This window comes from Armigeres subalbatus, unplaced genomic scaffold (assembly GCF_024139115.2).
Source record: "Armigeres subalbatus isolate Guangzhou_Male unplaced genomic scaffold, GZ_Asu_2 Contig247, whole genome shotgun sequence".
NCBI classification, from domain to species: domain Eukaryota; kingdom Metazoa; phylum Arthropoda; class Insecta; order Diptera; family Culicidae; genus Armigeres; species Armigeres subalbatus.
This window is the reverse complement of record NW_026942984.1, coordinates 720136-740283: the sequence shown is the minus strand read 5'-3', so window position 1 is coordinate 740283 and position 20148 is coordinate 720136. Positions and strand designations below refer to the sequence as shown.

At 42.3% G+C, this 20148-nt stretch overlaps 1 protein-coding gene across 1 annotated transcript in view; it reads left to right on the top strand.

Moving 5' to 3' along the window:
* Window positions 1-17932: 17932 nt before the first annotated feature.
* The window catches only part of LOC134203830 (ataxin-8-like), a gene marked incomplete at its 3' end in the record, with an annotated part of 69933 nt that continues 67717 nt past the window's right edge, over window positions 17933-20148 (top strand). Inside the window, exon 1 of the mRNA XM_062678678.1 lies at window positions 17933-17970. Coding sequence (XP_062534662.1) covers window positions 17933-17970 — 38 coding nt within the window. The remainder of the gene's footprint in view (window positions 17971-20148) is intronic.

The window sequence follows — 20148 nt, the reverse complement described above, 5'->3', positions numbered from 1 at the left end:
AATCGACTGTTTGTAAACGCAAACGTGACCTGGTCTTATTGTGTAGGGGTATCGCGCCTATTAGAGAGTAGGATATTGAGTGTTCGAGTCCTCCAAGACAGTGGATTCTTTCTCGAAAATTTAGTATCAATTTGTCAATTTCGAAACATGTACTGGCTTATGCGCAGCCAAGTTAGTTAACAAAACATGTTTTCTGTACGACCGAGTTGCTAAAATATGCATAATTTTAAATTATTTTCTTGATGTTTATCCATAGTTTTCCATAAAAAAACTTCCGATAAGTTTTACACCGCCTAATCGTAAGCCGATGTGGCCAGTGTTCTTATATAACCAGGGTTCTTAAAGCCTGTCCACGTTAAATTTCGGACACTTAGCTAATGTCCAATCGATCTGTCGTCGTTTCGGCAGTTTGGGCATGTTTAAAATACGCTGAAAGCAGCACATAAAGCAGACAGATTCAGTTCTCATGTAAATTGATCGTCTCAGTGGATTGTGAAAATTTTCAAAAATCGCATTTTAAGATTGGTGTCCGAAATTTAACGTGGACAGGCTTTATATTGTATTCACCTTGGACTTGGCTAAAATTTTGTATAGCATCAGAGCGTTAGGCACGCCAAGGCATTCTGGAATAACAAGTTATCTATGCTCAAACAGATCTATGAGTTGAAGCTTTAATCCAAATTCAATTTCAGTGATGATTGTTTGGCGGTTGGTGAAATAATTTAAGCCCTCTAGCCTGTTCAAGCTGCTTTTTAACTACTGCTCTGTGAGTTCTGCACTCTATATGAAGCCGACATGGCGCTTCAAATTATGTTGGAACAATTAAATATCAATTCAAGCCACATACATTTTCGCCACTTATTCGATGCTGCTAAGGAATTAATCTAAGAGAGACTATTCAAATACGCAGATCTTTTTGCTTTTGAATAATTCTGCGAAGCAATTAATCAGAAACAATTTTGGCATTTTTTTCGAGGCATCCAGAGTTTTTTTTATCTTTATTAACGAGACTTTCAGACCAAGGTTAGCTCGTCTCGTATCCAGAGCTACTTTAGTTAAGCAAGTGGACGGAATCTTGAAGCGTCCAATCATTCCTGATGCGATCGAAACTGAGACTTCGACCATACCTGAAGATCGGTACAAAGAAGATGCCTATATAGATATTTTTTCTGGTTTATCACTAAAGACAACTTGTGAAGAGATCGTAAACAAAACACTTGGTTGTGGTGGCAAATATGTTGACGCCAAGATCCTTACATGCTATTCGTAAGAACTCTCCCTATGAGTTGGAAGGATTAATGTCAAGTATTTGACACTGCTTTTTGGCGGTCTTGGAACCATCTGTCCTACTGGATAAACCTGAGAGGCATTCAGTTATTGACAATATTGCAAACAAAACTAATGGGAGATGAGTCGCTCAGTATGTAGTATCTACGTAAGCTTCCATGCCCAGCTCAACAAGCAATGATTTTAAATTTAAAGTTTCTTGTATAGACAGTTTACAATCCATTGACATTAATTGTTCTTCGATCGTATCATTGACTCAACAGAAGGCCGTTCTTCGGTCGAGTCATACGAGACACTTCAGACGGCCTTTGTTGAGGTCGAAATGATCTGTCAAGTACAATTAAGGGTGGAATTCGTTGTACAAACTCGTCTTATGACAAGTGAAGACATTCCACTAAAAAGCTCAACATAATTTTCTTAACATTTAAAGTTTATCAACAAATATTGTTTTTCATCCAAAAGTCCAAATCAAAAGTTTTTCTTTACCTGAAATTTTCACAAAACCGGTATTCTACTGATACGTACCAAATACCGAATACCGGTTTTGTCAAAATGGCTATACGACCAACTAGTTTAAAAGAACGGAATGAGAAGGCGGCCATAAAAATCCAAGTAGTTTCCTGGGTACAGGGCCTGGATTACCTGGACACACATGTTGTAACAAGTTTCTAATGGTCATACAACCAAAATCAGTCATATATGAGTTACTGCCACTAAATCGGTCTGAGCTGTGCTGATAGGGTAAAACACTAATTTATACTAATTTGACCACCCATGTGGCCACCCATTTAAACAAATTGAATCAAAAACCTATCGAGTACGCAAGAAAAACCCCTTTGAAATCCAGTGAAAGCGATATAATTATTTTTATTATTACAATTAGGAACTACACAATTTAGACCAGGTCGTAATTTATTCCATGTAGTATAAACAATTCTTCGTGCGACTCCTTTTGTTTGGTCACTAAACCTGCGGGAGCAATTTGGACTATTTTCCTAAAATTCTACGTCAAACAGTGAATGAAGGTCACCAACTCTAATCTGAAAAAAATAACACTCTTTCAAATGTGCATAAATGAATCTGGAACGGCTTGCCAAATTGACTATTTGCATTCCATTCGAATCTAATCAAATATCTATCAGTTCATCGCGTAGCCCACGAACTCTAACACTGTGGCGCAGGTGCTCCATACCCGATGATGGTTCTGCTAGTGGTCGCCGAGGTCAACTGAACATTTGAAGAAAGACATTCGCTGAATGTCAAGCTGTGTTTCTTCAAAGCGCCACCGCAGCACATAAACGTGGCAGCCCATCGATCGTTTGTAATTTTATTCAACGACAAAATGGCGATTCTCGGTATTATTGTTGTTATTAAAATATTGACGGCAATAAAATGATATCGGTTTAGAGAGTGTCGGTGAGTCGAGGTGATGTCGTCTTCTGGGGCCGTTCGATTTTTGATCCCGCTTTGGCCATTGAGTGGATGGGCGGTTGACGAGATGATGACATGGATGCTTGATCGCCTGGTTGGTTGTTCACTGGCTGGGTTAGCGATCACTGGATGGGAACGCAAATAAAAATTCTTTCCAGATTATATGAAAAAATTAATGGCTTGTTTGGGAATTAGGTTAATCATTTTAACTGCCTCGATGTCGGCTCTTCTAAGCATGTGTCGCGGTCGGCGCCGACGTATTGACTTTAGAAGCTACTTCGTCAATGGATGCTACAAATGGCCATGGAGGGGATTGCTTCCAGAGAGTCATAGAGGTGTCATTTGATCTGCTTTAACCCCTAACGCGTCGATTTATAGCGAATCGAAAGCTTTTACCGCAGATTGAATAAATTTTCTAATAAATAGGAATCGACCAAAGTGGCTATCCTGAGTGTCAAGCTTTAATACCAGTGAGCTATTGGTATCGCAATTTGATTGAGGATGTCAAGAACGTGAAACTAGCTGAGCATGTGCCTTCGAAGGTAGCACAGAAGGTAAGTTCTAGTTCCACTTTGTAAGATGTTTTCATATAGGACAATTATTGTTTAATTTCCCATTTAATATCTGTTTAGGCATAATCTTCACTAAAAGTTATTTAACAATTATTTACAATCGAGAAACTACTGGTGAAAGTAGGCGACCAAACCATCTGTATATCTGCGTATATATTAAAATGAGTTTGCTTCTCTTATGAGGATTATATTTCATGAACGGATACCGATTTGCAAGATTTCCAATGCAGCACTTAAGAAGAATGTCTGAATTTTATAATTCTAGAACCATGTTTTATCTGAATTAGAAACGTCGATTATTATGAGATTATCCAATTTTATTCTGGGTAAAAGTCTTATTCTGTTTGGATGACAGTGAAAAATTGCATATTTTTACATCGAATGAACGAATAATGAAACATGACTAAAAATGAGATGCACCCAGAATTTCAAACAGATAATAACCAAAGAAGTCCGTTTATTTTAAATAAGATTTGATTAGGTACTCAAATCGAGTAGCTGTCCATTTTGCTAGGGATAACTTTTAACTCAGTTAAAACAATTTCATTAGGTTTTGAAATTTCCATTTATTACAAGTGCAACTAAAACTTGCTAAGTCATTACAGAAACAAAATCGAAAGTATGTTGACATCAATCAATCCGCCGATGACGACGAGTTTCGGCTATGGATCAGATCCGGTGAAGAGCTTCTGTTCTCATTATTCCAAATGGGGTTTCATCTTTCGGGTCCAATCACGATTCAAAGATGCTTGCGCTAGTCAAACGCTCTTGAAGCCGGGCCCCAGCGGCATTGGCAATCTGTGGCAAGAGGATTCAACGTTTCTTCTTGCATTTCGTTCTACCGCATCGGCGCGCAAGACCGCGCTCTTTATTGTCCAACGAGATGATGACAGGGGCATTGCGCCCACGTCGTCGTTCGTCAGTGCTTTCCTTTCAATCGGCGCTGAGAGTATCAATAGTATTTTGCATTCGCGCAATGAGGCTCTGGCTTGAGATTGAGACCCTCTATCTTGTACTTAGTCGGCAAGCAATGTTCGGATTGTATGCGGTGCTTAATTGAATCTCGCAGTCTCGTTTACTTGCGGGCGAGTGGAAAAATCACTAGGCTCCGCTTCCCCGATCTCCTCGCTGATCCGGCTGCTTGATCTGGGGATAGATGTCATGAAATATGATGTAATATCGAGGATTACTGGCTTTCGGTGTGCCTAGAGTCGATGGGCGGTTGGTCCAGAAGGTGTTTTGTTCAAAGAGAAATTAAATAACAATCAACGGTCGACGACCACGGCGATGATGACGATGATGGAGTGTACCAAACTCCTTATGCGCACGATTTTCCTGCTGAGTGCTGATGGATGATGGTGATGTAACAGCGTGTTAACTCACATTTGTGGGTGGTGATAGAAGCAAGGTAGATCATTCAACATCCTTTATTTTGTAGTGGCGTGAATAAGTTATACCGTTGCACAATGGCAATATTAAAACGATTGCATGGTTTAGATCTGTCATGCTACAAAGTAGTAACGTGTTGTTAGTTCTAAATTTCTAACCAATATTTTACTTTCCATAGAAACATGTCTCATATAGATTAGAAATTAGAAGAATGAAATCCCCACTGTTGTTCAGTTTTCATATTTATCTAGATTTAATGGACTACTAGATCTTTTTTCATAATCAAATTGCGTTCTGTACTTACATTATAGGTTCTATGGTTTATAAATAGGCTGACCATAGTACGTATTTAACGGGACAGTCCGTTTTTAGACCTCTTCTGCTGTCCCGTCGTAATCTAAAAATCTCAATTTGTCCTGTTTTTCAAGGATTCTTCCAAAGAGCTTCAAAGTATTTAAACAAATTTAATATTTTAGGCAGGAAAGGAATCTTAAATTAAATACATAGAAAGTCCTTTTTTGTATCTTTATAATAGAATTTTTTCTCTCAATAAAGAAATCCACGATTATATGTTATTAGTGTTCCTTTAAAATAAAGCTCTCTATATGACATTTGCATTTTTAATGATCGACTTTTCTAAGGTTTTTAACAGTTAATGACAACAGGTGCTCTTAGAGAGATTTTTTCAACAGTTTCATTTCAATGATTTTTTCTGCTCATCTGGGCATGAAAATTAACCAATTTATCAGCGGATTAAACGGAATTAGAATTGGTAAGCAAGTATTCCCTGACAATCAGGTCACGCCTCAACGTAACTAAGATAAAGCGCAGGTACAGACATTCTAATTTTGAGATTAGGTTTATTTTCCGAAGTAGATAACTATTTTTATTTTTGCAAATCTGCTTAACCACATTTTTTTCCAATCATTTGATTTTTTTTCGAAATATTTAGAATTCTTCAGTCTTCCTGAATAATTTTGAATATTTCGAAATCATCCACCGTAAAAAAAACGACGGCATGAAAAAAATTATAAATTCACTGAACAAAATCGAGTTTGGGTAGTTTCAAACCGAGGAAAATTTGGTCGGATCAAAGGTAGAACCAGGTACTCACGTACTTTCAGGTAGTTTACACAAGAGTTTGTCTGCGCATTTCGCTTCCATGTGTGTGGATTTATGGATTCCGTTAAGAAAATTTGAAATTCGGCCCGATTCACAATACAATCCGGCGGAAATCTCGAGAGTCCGAGCTGTAAACCAGACTATAAATTGGCGGATTTTTTACTCTTCGCGACAAAATTGCATGAGTCCCGCTTTTTGGAGCTTATGGAACAAAATCAATGGATAAGATTCTGCTACGCTACTTTTAGCGTCATTTGAATAAATTTTGAATTGAATAAATTCGACATTTATTATCGTGCGCCAACATATTCATAGAAATAATTAAAATTACATTTTATTGATTTTTTCCTTATTTAGATTTTATCCGCGTATTTTTCCCACTTATATTCATGAAAAGGATTTGAACAGTAAATCAATAATCTCACCCTATTTCTCTTTTCGCATTTTTTGACATTTTTCTTAAAACTTTTTTTCTCAGCCTTCTAATGCCCCTTAGACTCGAGCTTTGACTTTTGTTTGTTATTTTCAATGAATCGACTGTTTTGAGCGTCATAGCGGCACACTAGGAGTTAACTTTCTGAATCAGTATGGCGAAAGGCATCTAAGGTCTGATTTCTCAAAATTAAGCACTTTAATCGAAAATATATTTGGTAGTAGTAGGGACACATTCATCTCATAACGATACCAAATAGTTTTTCATGAAAGTTCTAATTTTGAGAAAACCAGCGTTAGATGTCTTTCGCCATACACATTTCTGATAACTCTTGCTGGCTATTTTGTACATATACTATAGGCCTGGATGTTGTGAGTAGAAAATCAGCCACTGCCAAATTCATTGTCAGAATTGGAAAGGTTCGAATTGGTCAAAACAAAATCCATCCATCGCATCTAAGAGTAGATCAAATATTCAAAATCCACTTTTTTAACCGTTTCGCCTGGGCTACGATTTCAAATTATAAATCCACCCTTTGTTTTTTCGACCGATTTGCATGAAATTTGAGGAAAGATGCATAAACCTATATTTTGTGTATATTTGAGATTGGGTCCTAGACGGTTTTACTGAGGGGTCCCCTGTCATATGGGTAAAAATAAGTCAACTTCCTTTAATCGTTGATAATTAGTGTAATGCTCTCAATAATGATGAATTCTAGTTCATCATTATGCAATCGTGGAATGGAAATCCCGTTTGGACATCCAAAATCTGGTTACAGATGTTCCAACCTGGTACCCAGGGAAGTGGTCACCTTTGATTGATTCTGAAACCCAGCTTGAGACATCAAACTTCATGATTTTTCAACACAAATACAATAGAAGGCGTTTGCAGAACACCTAAGCGCATTGGCATTTGCGTAGGTTCTCTGGAAACCTGATGTGCCCAGGAAGTGGTCTTGAGTGATTCTGAAACCCAGCTTGGACACATCAAATTTCATTATTTTGCAAACACAAATATAATGACATTTGCAAAACATCTCAGCGCATTTGCCACTTTCCGAAGTTCCTGGGTACCTTACGCCCCCAGGAAGTGGTCACTTTTGAGTGGTTCTGAAACCCAGCTTGTGACACATTGAACTTCATGATTTTTCAACACAAATAAATAGAAGGCATTTAGAACATCTAAGCGCATTTGCCATTGAAATGCAGTAATTTTCTGCTTCTTGCTTCTTACCATTGAAGAGTAAAATATTTGTATTTTAGTATTTTTCACAACTAACTTAATACAAGAAATTAATCTATAGAATGTTATGGTGGTGAATGATCTGCTCTAAAATATTTCCAATTTCTGAAAATGAAAATTAAACCTATACATTTTGAAATTCCACAGCTCTTTGAATTTAATCAGAAGTTCATTGAAATGCCGTTTTAGCGTTTGTCCTGTTTTTTACCGAAATGATCTGGTCAGCCTCATCTATAAAGCTCTTTCTAGCGACTTTTAAATAGAACCAAAAACAATGCTTGGATTGCGACAGACTTCACATGTTTACGGATATTGTTCCAAATCTAGAATTTTTGACTTATTTAAGTTTATAAAAGGAGAGCATGTAGACAGCCCACTTAAGATAGAGTACTTTTGTAGTCTTTCAAATTGCAGTTTTATGAAGACATTATTATTTTAATTATTTCAATTCGTCGTCTGTATTTATGACTTAAGGATTACTGCAAGGTGATTTCTTGTGCCTGTTATTCGAAATCGATTTGAAGGTAAAAAGAGGTAGGGATTGATACGAGTAGTACGATTTTTACGAAGTCCGTTCAGCTATTAGATTTTGCTAAATATGTTTATTCAGAAGGCTCACCTACGTAAACCGTTATTGATCCCAATCATGATTTTCAATACAGTTTTGAATGATTTTCAAGCATATGCAAAATGTTACATTCATATATACAAATATATACCATCAATTTTGCAAGCTTTTCATAATATTTATTTGTGAGCCTACACTTTGCATAAGAATCTTCAATTTCGCATAGGCTCAATTCTTACATGGTGTTGGTAGGTTCTTATACATTATTGAATTGTTATAAAATCCAACAGTCGCTTGTTGGGTGGAAAATACCAATCGTATGCGAATAAAACGTTCATCGTTGATATAGGTGCATGAGAGTCTCTATCATTACTATGAATAGTTTGATACGTACCTTTGAGAAGGATTGATTCATTATGATTTGTAATTTGAAATAAATCGCTCTTCATTTATGGTTAATATGCGAATAAATGGCACCTGAAACAATACGTTCGATGGTGGCGATATGTTTTTGATTATTGTTATTTTGATTTCAAGGATTATTTATTGCTAATGGTTAAAAAGCTTGCAGTCGAGTATATGCACAAGATTAGATAAATGATTTATAAACTAGCAATACGTAACTGAACGGCATTGATATGACTTGTTCGGCCCAATGACTTGTTCGGCTCAATGACTTGTTCGGCCCAATTAATTGGACTTGTTCGGCCCAATTAATTGGACTTGTTCGTCCCAAGGATTTGTTCGGCCCAAGGACTTGTTCGGCCCAAGGACTTGTTCGGACCAAGGACTTGTTCGGCCCAAGGACTTGTTCGGCCCAAGGACTTGTTCGGCCCAAGGACTTGTTCGGCCCAAGGACTTGTTCGGCCCAAGGACTTGTTCGGCCCAAGGACTTGTTCGGCCCAAGGACTTGTTCGGCCCAAGGACTTGTTTGGCCCAAGGACTTATTCGGCCCAAGGACTTGTTGGGCCCAAGGACTTGTTCGGCCCAAGGACTTGTTGGGCCCAAGGACTTGTTCGGCCCAGGGACTTGTTCGGCCCAAGGACTTGTTCGGCCCAATGACTTGCAAAAAAGAAAACGGAAGAAGGGAGCACGAAGAAGGAAGATGAGAGAACAAAAATGGAAGAATGATGATGAAAGGAGATAGAAGGAACAAGGAAGAAGGAAAAAATAAAAAAAGGATGAAGAAAGAATGAAGATACGGAGAACGAAGAAGGAAAAAGGAAGAAAGATGAAGACAAAATACAGTTGTAAGAAGAAAGAAGTAAGATGGAATAAAAGAAGAAAGTAGGGAAAAAAGAAGAAGTAAGAGGAAGAAGAGAGAAAGAAGTAGAAATAATGAAGAAGAAGAAGAAGGAAAAAGAAAACATGAAGAATAAGAATCAAGAAGGAGGAAGTTAAAATGGAGAAGGGAGAAGGAATAAGAAAAAAGGAAGAATTGAGAAGGAAGGTGGAAGAAAAAAGAAAAAAGGAAGGCAGCAGAAAGCATCTTCGTGCGTTTTAGCAATTGCTTGAGCCCCCACAGTTTTACAGAGGTGTTTCCGAACGGCAATTGGGATTATAGAGCACAATCTCATGGACATTTAGCCAAAAAAAACAGTTCTCAAGCTTTTAACAGTTCTGTAAAAAAATCCATAATATGGGCTTAAATAGCCGGAGAAAAATGATAAGACTTTATTTTCTGGTATAGGACGTATCTCAAATTCAATACTTTTCTCCATAGAAATCCTTTCGCTATCGATAAACTGTTCCATTTAGAGGAATTTAATTTCTTAATGTAAAACTTATCACCTACCGCCTCTCGTTTTGCAACTCCTTATCAGCTCCATTGTCGTCCGCAGTCAGACTGAAGACCAAAGAAAGGATTTGGAGAAATCCATTCCCCGGAATAAGCTCGGTACCATATATTGAATCTACTCTTCGTTTTTCACACATTTTTTTGCGACCGACCTTCACTCGGTCGGTACGGTAATTTTTCGGTGCATCAGTTTTCGCCGGTGGAACACATCAATTGAGCTGCTCGTTCATTTGTTCGTCGTTGGTTCGTCCGTGCTGCGCCCTCTCCGGATCATTGAGTGGCGAAAAAAGTGGACCGCTGAAAAGATATCAGTAACGTTCGGAGTCGACTGGCACTGGAGTCCGCGCGCTCGGCCACAAAGTGCTGACTCTTATCATCCTTCTGCCGCTCGGTGGATGGTTGAACGAACGAAAAAACGGCGTATAAAAAGGACCGTATACATAAAGTTATAAATTGCATGTATTTACCGAGAGATAATAATACATTTATATTACATTTCTGCACCTTTTTCCCATTGAAGTAGTGGCTCTCGTCGGGTCCCGGGCCAGGATGTCGATTTAGTTTGTTTTCCGTTTATCGGGGACGGAACCAGGCGGTGGATGAATGATTCCGCCTTTTGGATTTAATACATGGATTCAATCAGTCCATTTGAGCAAATAATAGCCGTAGCTGGCTGCAAGTAAGTATTAGTTGATGTTTAATTAGCATAGCATTAGAGCCAACACTTCAACGAGGGTTAGGAGCCCTGACAGAGCTCCTCTTTTGCTGAAAGAGCTGTATCTTCTCCCACTTCTAATTATCAAAATTAAATCCGGCTCAGGATAGTAAAACAACATTCAACGGTAGGAATGGGCCACTGAGTCTTATTATCTTGACTTGACCTTAAACAGCAAGCTTATGTTCAGACAACAGATCACAGTCAGTAAACAGTCACAAACGGTAACATTTTGTTGAATTCACTGTACCCATCGATCAAATGCATCATTCGGGTTTAAACAAGTTCCTGAGAATGAAACCTTCCCCCAGGACACGAACTTCCGAGGTTCATCGTCTGACAAAGATACAAACACTACACGAATGCTTATGGGAGAGCACGGAAAGGTTTCTTATCTTCCAATCAGTCAGTAATTCTGCCATTGGTTTCCAGCTTGATTTAATATTGTTCCAATGTCATCTAAATATGCATTCAGTGGATTGTGATGAAAATATGCACATGTTGAAATGGCTACTTTCCGCGCTACTACACTATTTTAGACTTGGTACTTGCTTGCGATAAATTTAATTTTTTATCATACTTTTTAAAATGCTTCCTACTAATTTGAGTCTTAGTGGTATCGTTCACCCATAAATGCCAATGGAAACTCAGTCCACAAATAATAAATATAAAAATAAAATAGAAAACAAAAACGGTCAATGAACATCCATTCAGCCTGTTTAGCGTACTCAATCACTATTCTCAATTCACTTGATAATTAAAGAGTTTAAAAGCCGGCACCTGTATTTCAGCTTGGCGGAAATCGCGTGAAGATATTAGCAGTAGCAGCACTTTTAGCACTCGATAAACGTGCGAGCGAAATTTTGAGTTCATATATTTTATTGGCCCAGCACCGAACAACTTGCGAATCGTGCGAAGATCTGCCCCACTGAATCTGAACCGCCACAAATCGCCTTTTCTTCTGATCTCATTTTTGCGAAATCGACCTCTGATACCAAACCTTGTTGAAAATTTAAATAATAACATGCAATTTACCATTTATTTCAAAATTATATAATTGATATCTTAGAACCGGAGTAAGCTGCTCTACGGGCTGCCGAGCCGATCGACGGTGGTCTTGATCTTCAGCTCAAGCGGATGAATGAGCGCCACCGTCGACGTTCCTCGTTGTGTAGTAGCTCAGCAGAAAGCATAGAAGAGGATATTGAACGCGAAACCAACATACGCAGAAAGGAAGCAGAGCAGAACCACAAACCAAAAGAGGTGTAGGCAATAATTGACTCTAACGATTTCGGAAAGGCACCTTTTGGTGTGGATTTGTTCATGGAGTAAATGTTTTTATTCGTAGGTAATTTTTCTAACCAGATTGTTTGCCAGATAAATGATCGATAGATGGAAACGAAAGATAGCTTTTGAATGGTTGAATGTGTTGAAGTCAAACAAACAAACAAGACAAGCAAACAAAATGAGACAAAAAAGTCTTTAATGCAAAAAAGCAGAGAATTACATAGACGAAATAAAGGGCCAAAATTCAATAAATAACAAAAAAATAATGAAAGATAAAAAATCTCAAATGGAAACTAACAGAGAGACACTTCTTCTTCTTCTTGGCATTACATCCCCACACTGGGACAGAGCCGCCTCGCAGCTTAATGTTCACTTAAGCACTTCCACAGTTATTAACTGCGGAGGCAGCAGTGACTATATCCAAGGGCTTGACGACCCCTCCCCAGCTGTCTGCGAGTCAGGGAGAACTACCTAGGATGTGGTGGGGTTTAGCAGTGCGATATCATCAGTTAAGGCGTCTCGGATACTTAAAAAAAGTCATAGCTAGATGGGGAACGAACGTAACTGTTGAACGTTGATGACAGGACGTTGAGAAAGTTGCGGGATGTAATGCAGTTGAGCTCAAGACCGTACAGAACCCGGCTGTCTATAACAACCAATATGGAGGCGAAAACCCTGTTGCTGGTCCTGTGTGGCTTTGAAAACGTTTTGATTAAGCTGACGCTGTTGCGGTAAAAGGGTTGGGCCACCGTTGATGGAGACGCCGAGTACTTCAACAATTTACCAGTTGTTGGGTTGATCCCCTACACGCGGTGGCCAGACGATGGAGGTGATCATGGATGTATCAGCCGTGATCATGTCGTTCCTGGACAATCGGGTTAATTACAGCAAGGACCTGAAACTTACTGTGCTGGCGCTCTGTGCCCTAGTAGTGGAGGCCAAGTCGGAGTGGAGGTCCCTACTAGAGGCCAGCAAGAGTGCGGAGAGAAAAATCCGCAAACTTGTGAAGGAGCGTAAGGTTATGCAGGAGGCGAACTTGCAAACAGCTATCGAGAAGTCCGCAGCTCCTAAGCGGGAGAGACGGGAGAAGGTCGAACGGAAGGCCGGCCCTCCCAAGCCGGAGAAACCAGTGCCTTCACCAACGAGGACCACTGAAGCTCGCCGGGAGGAAGACCTACCCCGGAGGGAGGTCATGAACCCCAAGAAGGCGAGTAGGCAACGGCAGCAGGCCGCAGTGGAGCGATGTGCACCACTGCTAAGAAGGGTAGAGCCCAGGAGAAGACGGATGCGCCTTTCAGTGGCAGTGGTAAGCGTAAAGACAGAGGCGAGGCGATTATCGTCAGTACTGACGATAAAAGCTACGCCGAAGTCTTGAAGGCCATGAGAGTTAACGACAAACTCTCTGGCCTAGGAGGGGATGTCAACTGCATCCGAAGGACGCGGAAAGGCGAGATGATTCTCGTCTTGAAGCGGGATGCTGCTCAGAAAAGTTCTGAGTACAAAAAGTTGACGGAGGAGGTCCTGGGTGATGGGGTTCAAGTAAGAGCCTTATGCCCAGTTTCGAACATCCAGTGCAAGGGCCTGGATGAAGTAACCGAGGCCAGAGACCTGGTCGACGCACTGAGAGATCAGTGCAATGTCGAGATCCAGGAATCTGCGGTTCGGTTACGCAAAGGCAACGCGGGAATGCAGGTTGCTCCATTCTAAGTACCTCAGGCTCAGCCCAAGAAGGTAATGGATAGGACTAAACTGAAAGTGGGTTGGTCGGTATGTCCGCTAAGCATAAGCCAACGACTTCAGGCCTGCTTCAGGTGTCTTGACAACGGTCATAAGTCATATGACTGTAAAGGACCTGATCGCAGTAAGCTATTTATGCCGTATGTGTGGAGCTGAAGGCCATCAAGCTCACATCTGTCAGGCTGCACCAAGGTGTCTGATCTGTCCCCCGGATACAGGCAAAAAACACCTTACCGGTGTCCAGGTCTGTCCGGCCTCTAGAAGGATCAAGACACGCAGGTCACACAGCTAAACCTGAACCACTGTGAGGCGGCTCAACTGCTGCTACAACAGTCGGTTACCGAGTGTAAAGCTGATGTAGCCTTGCTGTCCGATCCATACCGCATCTCTGCTGGAAACGGCAGTTGGATTGCGGAAAAGTCTCAGGTGGTAGCTATCTGGACTTGCGGGATGATGAGTGTTTCGTCATAGCAAAGGTAAACGGTGTTTACTTTTGTAGCTGCTACTGTCCTCCCAGGTGGAGTATAGTGCAGTTTACTAGGGTAGTGGACATTCTTGCAGCGAAACTAACTGGCTTAAAACACTGGCTTAAAAACAGTTGTAGCAGGCGACTTCAATGCGTGGGCAGTGGACTGTGGATCCCGGTCCACAAACACTATTCGTCGCTAGCGGTATTGAACGTAGTGTTATCATAGTGAGCTTTGTATTTTTGTACATTGATAAACTCATTCGTTGCTAATCACTGTACCTGTTTAGATGTTACATTTCTATCAGGTTATGGGCCCAGGATAGCTGAAAGGCCGTGACGACTATGCGGCGTGGGCGTTCGGAATGCGGATGGTAATGATAAAGGAAGGAACCTGGCGTGCCATTAATTCTCCGGACAACGTTCAGATCAGCGAGGACATCTCGGACCATGCCTTAGCGACGATTTACCCGAGTATCGAAAGGTACAATTATAGTCTGGTCCAGAACAACCTAACAGCTTGGTCAGTCTCCGGACGGCGTTCCAGGACAGCGGCAAGTACAGGAATAACAGCCTGCTGCGGTAGCTGATGAGATTGGAGCTAGAAGACTGTTCATCCGTTGAAGAGTATGTGGACGAAATTTTGATAACGATCCAGAAACTTCAAGAAATTGGTTTCCCGCTCGACAACGAGTGGATGTCGTTGATTCTCATGATGGGACTACCGAAAATATATGAGCCAATGATCATGGGCATGGACGCATCAGGAGTAAAGTGGACGGCAGATTGGGTAAAATCGAAGATTCTCCAGGACGTGACGGCCGATTCTGGTTCTAGGGCTGGCCGATCGAATGAAACACTTGCAACATCGTGTCCGACACAAGCGGTCAAGAAAAAGGACGAATCAAACATGAAATGTTTCAAGTGCGAGAAGCGTCGGAATGCCCACAGAAATCGAGTTTCAAGAACGAAAAGAATTTCTGAGATTTGAAGAAGAAGAAATTGTTGGCATGTAAGAAGCAGAATGAACCAGTAGGAGAATGGATACTAGATTCTGGAGCTGAAAACCAGATGTGTAGGGACGAGGCTACTCTTGTAGGCGTGACGCAGGTGTCGCAGTCTGTCTACGTGGCAGACACATCCGAGATAGCGGTCGTGGCCGTGCAGGCAATGTCGAACTAAACGCTGAAGTGGATGGTGAGTGCTGTAGTCTAGATGTCACTAACGTTTTATGTGTTCCAGACCTTGCAGTGAACCTTCTATCTGTAAGTCGCATCTGTCAGAAAGGCTATTGCATCAATTTCACCAAAGATGCGTGTGAAGTCAAACACGAGTCTACGGGAGAAGTTATCGCTACGGGGCGTGAGAAGGATGGCTTATACCAACTGAATCAGGTTGGTCAATCAAGTGCATGTGTGGCACGTCCTGCCACCAATCTGGAGCTTTGGCATCGACGGTTGGGCCACTTAAACGTAGACAGCGTGAAGCGATTACCTGCCATGGTGACAGGAATGGAAACTCCGAACGGAAACTTCTGTGTTCCATGTGTCGAAGGGAAGCATCAACGGTCACCATTCAAGTCCAGCGGCTCAAAAGCGAGAGAGGTCCTCGAGGTGATCCACTCGGACGTGTGGAGAAGCCTTCGCTTGGTGGGAACAAGTATTTCGTCACCTTTATCGATGATGCAAGCCGAATGTCCTTCGCCTATTTTCTGAAATTCAAGAAGGACGTGTTTGAAGCGTTCAAGGAGTTCAAGACCTATTACGAAACCCAGACCGGAAGAAAATTGAAGTGCCTGCGGACTGACAACGGCGGATAGTATGTTGGTAAACATGTTGTCGAATTTCTCAAAACGAATGGCATTCATTACGAAACAACAGTGCTTCACAATTCGGAGCAAAAGGAGCTTGCTGAACGCATGAACCGGACGATTCAGGAACGAACCAGATGTCTTCTGTTCGACGGCAAGATGGACAAACGGGTTTTGGGCAGAAGCAGCATCGACAGCTGTCTACCTCATCAATCATTCGCCGACGAAGGGCATCCCTTTGAGAAATTTACGGGAAGAAAACCGGACTTATCAAATCTACGTGTCTTTGGAGCAAGAGCAATGTCATATGTTCCGAAGGTCAAGCGTGCGAAGTGGGACCCCAAGTCAATACCATGCATTCTGATTGGCTATTCGGAGTGTTCTAAGGCCTATCGAATGTACAACCCTGAAAGCAAGCAAGTTTTTGAGAGCCGTGATGTGGTGATTCTTGATGAGCGCTCGCGATCGAAGGTATCGATTGCGGAAGAAACCGATAAACCAATGATTTTCTGGGAAACTGATCAGCCAGAAATCATGGATGGTGATCACCATGGAGGAGTCGACTACGATAAAGGTGCAAGCCGCACTGAAAGGGAGAATTACTGTTCGCCGGCGGGTAGTGTACTAGAAGAGTCACTAGACTCGCAACAGCCGCTTGCGGTCCCCTCGCATTTTACTCAACAACCTACGATGAGGCGCAGCGGGAGGGAGCGCAGATTTCCAGGCAAGTATGATGATTTTAAAGTTACATACAGTATCTTGCCTCAAGTTTTCGCAATTTCACAGTGTTAACGCAGCCATAGGGGACGTAATTTGTTGTTTGTTGTTCCGCGCTCCCGTCACATTCAAAAGAAGTAGCTGTTGAAATGCAACATGATACTGTGCACAGTGATTGGGAGCGCCCAATCCAAGGCAAGTTGAATCGTTCCATCGATATCAGAAACTATCTCTCGCCGGAATTTATTCCACAGATAACCAAGGACCCTGAAACAGTGAAAGAAGCGTTAGAACGAGAGGATCGTGATCGATGGATTGAAGCAATGGAATCCGAATACCACGCATTGTGTGCTAACGAGACATGGTGTCTTGTGGATCTTCCAAAGGGACGGAAGGCTTTGAAAAATAAATGGGTATTCAAGATCAAAACCAACCCGGACGGCACTATCGACCGGTACAAGGCAAAACTGGTGATAAAGGGTTACACACAGGTGAAAAACGTGGACTTCGGCGAATCTTACTCGCCTGTTGTTCGCTTCGTCACGATTCGTCATCTGCTTGCGCTGGCCGCGCAATTGAACCTCATCGTTTACCAAATGGACGCTGTGACAGCATTTCTCCAAGGCGATCTGGACGACGAGGAGATATTCATGAGGGATTCCAGTGCAAGACGGCGTCAAAGAAAGTTTGCCGATTGAAGAAAGCTTTGTACGGGCTTAAGCAGGCAAGCAGAGTTTGGAATATCAAGCTGGATAAGAAACTGAAGCAAATGGGAATGAAGCGTTCAAAGCTCGATACGTGTGTATACCACAAGGTGACCAACAATAAAATCATCATCATAGCAGTGTACGTCGACGACTTTCTTTTGTTCTCCAACGAACAAGTGTTGGTCGACGATGTGAAGCGTCAGTTGTGTGCCGAATTCCAGATGAAGGATTTAGGGCCAGCAAATCAGATTCTGGGGTTGCGAGTCACCAGGGCAAATGGCACAATTACGATCGATCAAGAACGGTACGATGAGCTACTCGAGAAGGATAATATGAGTGATTACAACCCGGTATCGGCTGGATGCGAAGTGAACCAGCGATTACTGAATACGATGAGCCCTCGAAATGAGGGGGAGAGAGAGAAGCTGAAGCAGATACCATTTCGTGAGCTGATGTGACGTCTTCAATTTATCGCACAGTGCACGAGCCCGAATATCAGTCACGCTGTAAGTATGGTCAGTTCGTTTTGCAGTGATCCAGAGCTTCCGCATTGGACAGCATCCAAAAGAATTTTACGATATCTCCTAAGTACCAAACAGTGTAAGCTAACGTACATACGTGAAGCAGATTCGACGTTTTCCGGATACAGCGATGCAGAGTGGGCAAACGATCCAGAAACGAGACGGTCGGTAAGTGGGTATGTGTTTCTCCAGAGTGGCGGAGCTGTTTCATGAAGTTCCAAGAGACAAGTCGGGTGGCTCTATCGACCACTGAAGCAGAGTACATGTCTCTTTCAACAATTACTCAAGAAGCCGTCTGGTGGAGAGGATTTCTCCATGAGCTATACAACATCGACGATGCCTTGGACATAAAGTGTGATAACAAAGCCTCGATCTGTTTGGCTGAGAAAGAGTTAGGTTATTCGGCGATAACAAAGCACATCGATGTCAGACAACATTTCGTTCGTGAACAAATTGAAATGAAGGCGATAAAATTGGAACATGTGGCTTCCAATCTGCAAGCAGCAGATATCCTGACGAAAGCGTTACCTGGACCGAAACTGAATGAAGACCGTAAGATTTTAGGTGTTATACAAATACCAACTCAAGGAGATGTTATCATAGTGAGCTTTGTATTTTTGTACATTAATAAACTCATTCATTTAATTTATTTAGTTAACATCTAAACAGATAACACTGAATCAACAATTTGACGCCACAATGCACGGTTCGAGGCCGCATCTCTCCATCCTCGGATACGCCCCACGCTCGCCAAGTCGTTTTGCACCTGGTCTGCCCATCTCGCTCGCTGCGCTCCACGCCGTCTCGTACCTGCCGGATCGAAAGCGAGCACCATCTTTGCAGGGTTGCTGTCCGGCATTCTTGCAACATGTCCTGCCCATCGTACCCTTCTGGCTTTAGCTACCTTCTGGATACTGGGTTCGCCGTAGAGTTGGGCGAGCTCATGGTTCATTCTTCGCCGCCACACACCGTCTTCTTGCACACCGCCAAAGATGGTCCTAAGCACCCGTCTCTCGAATACTCTGAGTGCTTGCAAGTCCTCCTCGAGCATTGTCCATGTTTCATGTCCGTAGAGGACAACCGGTCTTATAACTCATTCGTTGCTAATCACTGTACCTGTTTAGACGTTACATTTCTATCACGTAGTCCTGCTAAACGAAGGCCAAGTGCCAACGTTCAGTGGACCAAGCGGTGATTCATGTATCGATATGACCTTCTGCAGCGCCGGATGGACGGTGGAGCCATTATGGAAGGTTCATGAGGGGCATACCTCCAGCGATCATCAGGAAATTCGTTTTATGATCCGGTATACCCCCGTCGCAATCACAAGGCGGATCGGCAAGACCGATCTAGGATGGCGCACCTCGCAGTTCAACCCAGAACTTTTGAAGGAATCACGAATCACGGCGGTGAATTAATCGATGTACTAACCCGTGCATGCGATGTGACGATGCCTAGGAGGATGAAACACCCCGGAAATCGGCAACCTGCGTACTGGTCGACAGACACAATTGCAGATCTTCGTAGAACCTGTTTTCGAGCTAAGTGAAGGTTGCGACGTGCCAGAACAGACGCTGAAAAGGTCGAGAGACGCCTGTTCCAGACAGCGAGCAGAGCTCTGATTTACGACATCAAATGTAGTAAGAGAGCCTGCTTTGAGCGGCTGTGCAGGATGGCAAACGACAATCCATGGGGACATGCATACAGGATGCTGATGGCTAGGACTAACAGTACGCCACCTGAGAAATCTCCGTAGATGTTGGCTAAAATAGTCGAAGGGTTGTTCCCGAGGCATGAATCATCGAACTGGCCCGAGTCAGTCGACGTGATACCGCTAGTGACTAACGAAGAGCTTATCGTAGCTACAAGGAAACTTAAGCTCAATAAGGCACCAGGCCCGGATAATAGTCCAATCCTGGTCCTTAGACACGCTATTCTTTCTGATCCAGAGATGCATGGACGAAGGAAACTTCCCAGATCGATGGAAACGGCAGAAATTGGTGCTACTACCGAAGTCCGGCAAGCAGCCGGGAGACTCTTCGGCATATGAACCAATTTGCCTACTCGACACAGCTGGAAAGCTGCTAGAGAGGGTCATCCTGAATAGATTGTCAACTTATACAGAGTATGCTGGTGGCCTATCCAACAACCAGTATGGTTTCCGTAAGGACCGTTCTACCATCGAAGCAATTCGATCGGTATCGAATACGGCCAAGAGGATGTGCCGGGATGAAGTTATATGAAATGCGGTGAACACAGCATCTCAACAGATTATGTCGAAACTACAGCGGCGGTGGCGTCTTGAACAAAACCAACGAATGCAGTAAGAGCATCTGTATTGCAGTG